Genomic DNA, 10,000 nt, shown 5'->3' with positions numbered 1-10,000 from the left:
AGATCAGATGATTTTTTGGATCAGTAAAAGTGTGCTTTTCATTTATAACTGAAAACTTTAAGTGCCACAGGAAAAACTACTAGCTTAAAGTCAAGAATAAAACATGAAAAATTACACACATGAACGTAGATGCACACAACGGAACAGAAGTACAGAAATGTAATAAGTCAAAAGTAAAAAAAATAGTGTTCAGTACATATGATAAATGGATCTTGGTTAAAGCTGTTTGATTATCAGAGAAGCTGCTGCATCGAAGACCAAATGCACTGATGTTCCTCGTCTATCCAGAAGAAACACTAACCTCTGTGTCTGACTCCAGGCCTTGCCGCTTCTTCCCGTTTTGTTCCTCTGATATTTTCTTCTTTTTATTTAAGCCATCTCTCTTTATTTATAGTCCATCTGTTAATATCTGTCCTTTGTATGCTCTTCTCTTAATGATTACAAGACACACCCCCTTACTGCTGATTGGCTACAAGTGCACTCTGAAACACTGATTAGTTCACCATTAACAGTTGTTTTGTGAATCAGATTGAAGCCTGATCTCAGGGCTGTATCTGAGCTGTGTGTGTGTGTGTGTGTGTGTGTGTGTGTGTGTCTCAGGCAGCTGTTATCCGTGTCCAGAGATGGTGGATGTGCGCTGTGATTGTGGCTCAACTCAGATCTCTGTTCCCTGCGGCCGAGAGAGGAGCACCAGGCCGCCGCGCTGTAAGGAGCTCTGCAGGTACGCCGTCTCTGGTTCACTTCTGTCCAGTCGTGTGGAATGGTGTCACAGGAAGTGTGCTTGTCTCCGCAGGAAGCCGGCATCGTGCCATCACTCATCTCAGGAGAAGCACCGGTGTCACTCGGGCCCGTGTCCTGTCTGTAAGCAGCCCTGCAGTCAGCTCTTACCCGGCTGTGTCCACCTGTGTCCGGCTCCGTGTCACGACCAGGTGCTGGTTAAAGCCACTGACCGGGTACGACTTCTCAACTAAACATGTGATGTCCACCATAGAGAAAAACTGAATGTACAGTTCACGTAAACATTAATGAATTATTGATATGGACGTCTCACTAAATGAGAGAATAAATACACAGAACTGCTTCTTGAGATTTTTACCGTTTCGATTAAGTAAAACTAGTGTCGTATATGTGCAGGCAAAATAAAAGTTCAGAAATATGTTACTATAAATCAGTAGAGTCTAAGTATTACCGCTACTACTGATAAAAATTAATAAAGGATACAATATTTCTTCCATGTTTTGATTTGACTACAAAATCCCATTTATTGGCCACGAAATCTAATTGGATTCATTTTCATGATTTATGCCTTCATTTGATAACCAGAAACAACGCAGTTTCATAAGGCTATTTTAATTTGCTTTTATGCATTCAAATAATTCTATATTACAAATGCTGATTAATTAATTAAAATCAATAAAGTCCAGAAAAAAAATGGAATCCAGAAAAGTTTTTGCCGTAAACGTTTTGTTCTGAAAGCGGTGTATTTTAGTTGTACCTGTGCTCTTTGTTGTCCTCTATGCTGTCCACAACGACACTCAGGAGAGAGAGAGAGTCAGAGCCTTTCATAAATATGTGATAGTTTGAATGTGATTTATATGGTAAATTGGTAAATATGATAAAGTGTGTGATGCAATCTTTGTCACAGAATACACTCACTGCTTCAGTTTTAATGTTGAAGTATTTGTAATGGTACTTTTTTTCTAACTTTATTAAAATACTTCAGATGTCAGATTCACACATCTATATTTATAAGCTTTCCCCAAAATGTCTAATTAAACATAATAGAATAAGAACAGGTAAACATTGAAGAATGTTACTAATCAAAAGAAATCAATATCATCTCAGATAGGTGGCCCAGAAGAACACAAACCTTTACAGAGACATTCATTTAAGACATGGTAACTTTCTATGAAGCCTGTATGTAGAATACATTTTATGGGTATTCTTAAGGCATTATAGTGAATGTGTGATGCATTATAAATAACATCATAATATATAGGATCATCTGGTAAATATTTAAAAGAACAGTTTTAATCTGTAATATTTACTTATTTGTGGTTATAGCTTTTTAGTGATCATTTATAACACAATCAACACAATTCATCCATAATGGATTATATTTCTTGTAGTTATAATGCATTATAAGTCTCATATTTGGCCATTTTAATTATGTTACTTAAAGCGGACAATTACAAATTGTAAGTAATAATAATAATAACAATACTAATTTTATCTCACACAACCATAAGATCAGATGAATGTGTAATGAATTTGCTTGAACATTTTCATTTTTATAATCAGTTTGACCTCTTACTCTTTAGACGAGTGTTTATAAGTAACTACAAGTCAACTAGCCTTCAGTAGAATATTAGTAGTATCTCACTTAATATATGCTAACACTTCCTCAACAGACAGACAGTAAAGGATACTCTGCAAGTATGTAAACATTCTAGCTCCTCTACATAAGACTAATTCTCTTAGGTTTATATAATAAACATTGTAAAGTATTAGCTAGCTCTCATTAGCCTTAATATTAGCCTAGCAGTAACACTCACAAGATGCTGTAAGGTGCTGTGCAGATCTTAAACAATGTCAAGATATGATTTAGTCCATTTCAAATGAGGTAGATCATTGTTTGTTATATTCATACTCTTAAGTTATAATCACTAAAATATTTACTTATTATAATGTACCATTTGTTTTGAGATGTTATAAGACATTATGAAGTTTTTTTTACAATGCATTATGCATTATATGTAATGTATTCAAAATACAGGCTTCACAGAAAGTGTTATGACTGAAATGCTTTAAAGCTGTCAGCTGGTGTTGACGAGTCACTGATTTATCACTGAATCATTCATTCAGTTGATTCATTTGAACGGCTGATTCATTCAGGACTTTTGTCTACCTTTGCAAATGCCATGTCCTTGATCAGCACCTCAGATGATCATAGTTACAGTGTGTGTGTGTGTGTGTGTGTTCAGCTGAGGTGTCAAAAGCTCAAGTTCATGACCCCTTTAATTCAACTCCCTGTTCATCATACTCGTTTGAATATCATACTATCTGCTGCTTTATCTAATTAATGTTCATTAACCAAACCATGGTTGCTCAGTGCTTTCTGATTGATGTTCTTTAGATGTTCAACTCAATTCCTAATTGCGTTTCAGTTCACTTTAGCTGTAGTTTGTGACTGCAGGCCACTCCAGCTGGACCCTGGGAGAAGCCCACCACTCCTGCGTTTGTGAGAACGGCCCTACCGTGTCCCCCCTGCATGGAGCCCATTCCAACGTAAGCACACACACACACACACACACAGACATACTCACAAAGTGACATACACACACACACGTTGGTATTTGTGCTTTATGAGGTATAATGTTTCTATACTGTACAGACGGTTTGTGTTTTTGTTCTAGCCCTAAACCTACCCTTTACAGGAAACTATGCATTTTTAGATTTTCCAAATTGGGGACATGAGTCTGAAAAGTCACTTTCTCCTTGTTATACCCGTGTCCTCGTATGTCACAAAAACATGCACACACACACACACACGGGCGCTGCAGGTGTGGCTGCTGTGTATTTGTAGGCACGCTGGGGAAGCATGTTTTTGGCAGTGTTTTGTTGGTCTTGTAAGGATTTTCTGCACATATGGCTAACACACTTCAGTCAGTTTTAGCCAAAAGTGTGTGAGTGTATGTGAGATGGTTTTGAGTAAGTGTGTGTATGTCTTTTAAAGTAAGTCCAACTGCAACAGATGATGTCATTATGTGTCCTGCTGCTGTAAATGACAACATTGTGTGTATTGCTTTCCTCTACAGAGCCTGTCTGGGGGAACACGAGGTAACAACACACACACACACACACACACACACACACACACACATTTCGCACTGCAGCTGATTAGCTGTGGTTTGGATTACTGGAGGTGATGACTTGTGTTTGTTAGTTCCTTTTCACCAAGACATCAGATGTGTGTCAGGACCAGCTCTTAAAGAGACAGCAGCCTAATAATCTGCTACCTTTTGTGTACCATACCGTTACTAAAACATGACGTCTACAACGTTATTAAACACCGATTGGCCAGAGAATGTTGTGAGACACGCACAGACACTAGATTTAAATCAACATAGATTGATGGTTCTGCCCACTCTAAAGCAGTACTGAACTGCAGGGAAACACAAGCCGAACTGAGCCGTGCTGAACCGTTGTAAAAGCACCATTAGTCTAGTATGTTATTGACCTTATTTATATATATCCTCGTCATTTTTGACTTGAACGGTGTGTGTGTTGTAGGTGAGTCCGGTTCCATGTCACACTCGTGGGCCGTTCTTGTGCGGTCGTTTGTGTGGACGGACTTTAGCATGCGGGAATCATAGCTGCAGTTTTGAGTGCCATCGTGTGACCTCTGTGCCAAACTCAGACAAAACTAAGGTAGGTGACATGACCCTTTGACCTCTTTGACACAAGCTCTGTCCTCACAGTGACTGGCTCTGTGTGTGTGTGTCTCTCTCTGCAGGCGGGTGTGGAGTGTGAGGTGTGTGAGGAGGGCTGTCTGAAGCCGCGTCCCGTGGGCTGCTCTCACCCGTGTGTTCTGGCCTGTCACCGCGGTCCCTGTCCTCCGTGTGGGCTGATGGTCCGTCTGCGCTGTCACTGCAGGATCTCCAACCTCTACATCGAGTGTGTGTGAGTGACTCTCCTGCTACCCTCCGGACAGATCTCACTCCCTGGACGCTCAGTCACGTATGTGTGTGTGTTTTAGGAAGTTTACGTCTGTGGATGATCAGGGCAAACAGCTGCTGAGCTCCTGTCAGAATCAGTGTCCCAAACAGGTACTGTAGGGTTAGTTTTAAGAGTGGTGCATGCTGGGATGTGTCTGCTCTGTGCTGATTGGTTGTGTGTGTGCAGCTGGGATGCGGGCACCGCTGTAAACTGCTGTGTCATGCGGGTGACTGTGATCAGAGCTGCGGTCAGCGAGTCAAGCTCAAGTGCCCCTGCAAGAGGATAAGAAAGGTACAAAAACACGGAAGATCATGTGACTGTATGCTGCAGCTTTCATTTACTCCTTAAACACTCGCAATTCACAGCAGAGCTAATGTTTGTGATCAGATGTGTGTGTGTGTGTGTTTTTTTTTAGGAATTCCCCTGTTCTCGTGTGAGATCAGAGACTGACTTGATCGTGTGTGATGAGACGTGTCGAGAGTTACAGAAGAAACATGCAGAGGTAACACACATATACACACTTAAGCATTCATTAATGCACATACATGCATACACTCTTAAACACACTCACTTACACGTGTACACACACACACTTGTTCACATAACACTCTAACTACAAGTAAAAAACATTGTTTTCTTATAATCATTTTTTATTTTTTAAGATATCAGGTTTTGTCAGATTTAGTCCACACCGCTGCCCCTAAAGTAACACACACACACACACACACACACACACACCCAGAGTTAAGGCTGCGTTGCGGGTGAAAGTGTAGAGAGACACAGGAACTGTTGTCATGGAGAAGGGCCGTAAAATCCACTGCCGGGTCATTGATTCTTTTGGCTCAAACAGAGAGAGTGTGAAACTATAAAACAGCACACTAACACACACACACTTTTCCATCCCAGCTGAGGGTTAATGGACACAGATTCCACTTCACGCACACACACAGCCATCAGCTCAGTGGGAAACTTGGAGAAACAGTTACTGGACAGTTAGTTTTGTGTGTGTGTGTTTCAGGCCTGTGCAGCAGAGGAAAGAGCCGCACTGGAGGGAGAAATGAGAAAACAGCAGGTGAGTCGAGAAACACATGAATGTGATTGAGATCTGAGAAGAGACTGTGTTCTGAAGAGCTCCTCACTGTTCTTCAATCAGATGAGCTTTAGCTTTCAGTTCCTTATGGGTGGGTTAGTGGATATCAGGATCTTCCTATGATTGTCCATTGCAGCTATGAGAGCTTTTTGCTGATGTGTGTGTGTGTGTGTGTGTGTGTGTGTGTGTTTGTGTTTGTCTGTGCGTGTGTTTCAGGCTGAACTCGAGGCGTTTGAGAAACGACAGAAAGGACGAAGGAAGAAGAACAGGAAAGTCACAGAGGTGGAGACAGAGGAGGGAGTGTGGCACAGATATAAACTCAGCTTCCTGATGCCCATCTGCGGCGTCCTGTTGGCCGTGGTGGCGTTCTGTCTGCTGCAGCTGACCAATCAGGAGGTGGACAGAGAGTGAGCATACCTCAGCAGCTTCCTGAATGTCAAGTGTGTTTTCTTTCAGTTTTGCAAACTTTTTTTCACTATTAAATTGACTTGCATAGATAATTAAAATATTAGTAACGTACATAGGATTATTTAATCTTCATTTCAGCGTTCACACAATGGAAACTGTGATTTTGTGATAGATTTTGCCTCACTTTTATTAAAACTGTGAAGTTATTTTATTTCCATTATTAAAACAAAATGGTTCCATGAGTGACATTTGGGAGATGTAACAATATAAACGCTAAAAATAAAGACTTTGTTTCAGTGATGTCACACTGATGTTCTCCAGGTGCTTGATTGTAAAAAGAGTTGCACTTTCTGCTGTGCTAATAGAAGTGGCAAACTGCATCAAAGTAGTTCTGTAACAGTAGATGAACGTACTGAACCAGATCTGACACACAAAAAACATTATTGTTTGTCCTCTAAGCCCCGCCTCCTAAAACGGTTCGATTTGTACAAAGGTCATTGTTTTAAAAAAGTTAGGTGAGTGCTGATTGGCCAGCAATTCAGTGCGCTGTGATTGGCCAAATACCTCAAGTGTGTGGCAGAAAAATGTAATTCCCCTTCCCATAACTTGATGCTGCGTCCCGGCGCAGTGACACCAAAACAATGAAACGCATTTGTTGCATCCAGTGAAAACATAATTACTGATTAGAATGACTTGGTACCATGTCAGCATTCATGATCTGAGAAACAACAAGCACTACCCTTCACTGCTTGTTAGAATAGTAAGTAGCAGGGGCCTGTACCATGATAGTGGCTAAACAAATTCAGGGTTACAGGATTATTTTTGAGTTGACAAAACCAGTCTGTTGGTACCATGAAGCTGATCTTCAACTTTCTCTGTCAACTCAATCTTTAGTTAATGGAGTATAAAACTTATTTATATTGTATATTATCTATGTTTAAAATAAAAGCATAATAATTATTATTAAGCTAAACTGGTTTTTATAATGGATTGAGAAGTATATAAATATCAAATATTTATTAAAAAAAAAAACCCTCTAAAAATCAGATGATTTTATCTTGGTTTTAAGATTAAGGTAAGTAAGAGAAGCTGGGGGAGTGGCTTTATTACATCAGAGATGTGACACTTTGCCTGAAGCTGATTGGTCAACATTCAGTTTGAGCTCTCTAAACCAGAACATAACCTGCCCTGAAGCAAGTTAGCTATGAAATGTAAGTTACTATGGCAATGAATACTGCTAAAATCCAAATTAATTTCATGATACCTTAAACCCAGAGTCTGTACCTGGCTAGTCATCTAAACCTGGTACAGACCCCAGTTTCTTTTAATAAAAAACGTAACGTAACTTAAAGGTTGTGAGTCAGAAGCTCCAGACTGTTCTTGTAGAGTCAGAATCAGTCTCTTTCTAGTCTCTGTTCACAGTCAGCATAGATTCAGGAATCAGTCCTCTGTAAATGTGCTGAACACACTTTCCTGATGTTGCGTGATGCAAACCTCAAGATTGCATCTGGTCATCAAAGATTACACCAAGATTTCAGACCCAACGTTGTGTAAAAGAACCTTGCTTTATTTTGAAATTTTGCTGTATGGTTGGATTAGCAGGGAAAACAAGAAGCTTAATCTTTGCCAGATTAAGCTGTAGATGATGTTCTTTTTATTCATGCCAAGATGTCTGCCAGCCAGCCTGAGATCTGTGCAGCTAACACTGGATCATTTGGTTCATCATCTGAACCCCACCGAAGACCATTGTAATAAATGAAGATCAATGCATTGTAATAAATACTATGTAATTAATGATGATTTCAATTGATTTGACTTGATCTGGTTGAAAAGAGAGCTGTGTATCATCAGCGTAGCAGTGGTAAGAGAAGCCATATATGCATGTGTGATGGGTTTCAGTAATGTATGTGGAGAAGAGGAGCGGTCCAAGAACCGATCCTTGAGGAACCCCAGTGACCAGTTAATGTGTTTGGATACCTCTCCTCCCCAGTCCAGAAAGACCTACCAGTGAGACAGGATTCAAAGCAGCAAAGTGGAATACCCATGATGCCCAGTGAAGAAAGAGTGAAAGAGATCTGATGATTGACAGCTTCAAAAACAGCAGATCCAGCAGAATGAGAACTGATGCTTTGGAATCGGCTTTTGCAGTCCGCAAGGTTTCAGTGATTAAGAGTAGATCAATTTCTGTTGAATGTCCATGACTGAAACCTGACTGGTTAGCGTCCAGATGATTGTTCTAAGAGAGAAATAATGATTCCTTATTGAAAAGCACTTCTTAGACTATTTCAGTTCTTACAAGAACCAGGAAATATGATCATATTAGCCCAGTTCTATCAGTGCTGCACTGGATCCTTATTAAACATTGATTTTAAAATCTTGCAAATTGCTTATAAAGCCCTAAATGGTTTAGCTTCTCAGTACTTTGAGTAAGCTTTTTTCACATTATGGTCCTCTAGGTCTGTTGCTTTCCTTTGACCTCATGATGTGGTTCACAGCAACAACTTTTAAATGCAAATGGAATGCACACTTTGGGTGTATTCACACCAGGAGAGTCCGCTAGTTCACTTGCTTTTGTCCAGAGCAAATACAATGTTTTTTTTGTTTGATGCAGTTCACTTTCACACTGCTCTTTTGCAAGTAAACAGAAGTTGTAAACAAAACCACATGTGCTTAACGTCATCTATTTATGGTTCATCCATTAAACCATACCAGAATTAGTTTGGAAGTGGACAGAGACCACATCTTCAGCTGGGTCTCAGTACAGTTGTTTGGTCAACACCAAAGTGATTGCTGTATTCAAAACTGCCCAAAAGGTCCGCACCACAGGGGCCAGCAAACTTGAATTCATTTCAGTTAGAACCAAACAAGACACCCTTTAGAATCAACTTCAGACCTTTTACCTGTTTGACTGATGTAGAAATAACAAAAGAAGTCTGCCGAGTTAGCTGTCCAATTACTTATAGTCCCTTGAAAAAGATGGGAGCCACATATTAAAGACCTGTAATTCCTTAACCTTTCTTCAAATTGGGATGAGAATACACTCAAATGAAAGAGTGTGCACTTTAAACCCTTATTCATTATATAACTTGAATATGTTTTGGTCAGCAGAATAAATAATAAGCCTGTGTCTAAATACATATGGAATTAACTGTATACAGTATATGTAAGTATTTTGTTTTCTATTTGTTTTCTAACCCCAGGTATTTATTCATTGTCTAAATTAACAAAAAATAAAACATCAGCAGCTGTTGACATTTCCCAACAGTAATGAACTACTTTACTTCCAAGATCGTTACTATCAGAGATAAAAGCCGTAAGATACAGTATGACATCAGTGCACTGTAGATCCCTGCAATTAAATCTAAACTACTAAAAGATGTATTTTCAGAAGTAATAGATCCTCTTCTGACTATTATAAATTTGTCATTGTTGTTAGGATGTTGTTTGTTAGTCCTCAAAACCTTCAAACTGGCTGTTTTTAAGCGTATTTAAAAAAAACGCAACTTGACCTAAAAGAATTAGTAAATTATGGACCGACCTTAAATCTCCCTTTGAAAAAATGGTGTCTGTGAGGATTTCCAATCAGGTTTTAGACCGTACCATAGTACTGAGACTGCTCTCATTAGAGTTACTAATGACCTGCTTCTATCATCTGATCGTGGTTTTATCTCGTTATTAGTGCTATTAGATCTTAGCGCAGCATTCGATACTATCCATCACAACATTCTCTTGAAGAGACTAGAAAACTATGTTGGCATTAGAGGAAGCGCCTTAGCATGGTTT

The 10,000-nt window shown here is 39.5% G+C and overlaps 1 protein-coding gene across 1 annotated transcript in view; it reads left to right on the top strand.

The window, feature by feature from the left end:
• nfxl1 (nuclear transcription factor, X-box binding-like 1) overlaps nucleotides 1-6,522 on the top strand; it is a 19,952-nt gene extending 13,430 nt beyond the window's left edge. Inside the window, 11 exon segments of the mRNA XM_043232627.1 lie at nucleotides 601-721; nucleotides 794-953; nucleotides 3,197-3,288; nucleotides 3,819-3,840; nucleotides 4,294-4,431; nucleotides 4,517-4,683; nucleotides 4,760-4,829; nucleotides 4,906-5,010; nucleotides 5,135-5,221; nucleotides 5,738-5,791; nucleotides 6,026-6,522. Coding sequence (XP_043088562.1) covers nucleotides 601-721; nucleotides 794-953; nucleotides 3,197-3,288; nucleotides 3,819-3,840; nucleotides 4,294-4,431; nucleotides 4,517-4,683; nucleotides 4,760-4,829; nucleotides 4,906-5,010; nucleotides 5,135-5,221; nucleotides 5,738-5,791; nucleotides 6,026-6,220 — 1,211 coding nt within the window. The 3' untranslated portion in view covers nucleotides 6,221-6,522.
• Nucleotides 6,523-10,000: the final 3,478 nt, after the last annotated feature.

Source organism: Puntigrus tetrazona, unplaced genomic scaffold, assembly GCF_018831695.1.
Source record: "Puntigrus tetrazona isolate hp1 unplaced genomic scaffold, ASM1883169v1 S000000586, whole genome shotgun sequence".
NCBI lineage: Eukaryota > Metazoa > Chordata > Actinopteri > Cypriniformes > Cyprinidae > Puntigrus > Puntigrus tetrazona.
Note: the sequence above shows the minus strand (reverse complement) of the source record. Positions and strands in the feature narration are given on the sequence as shown.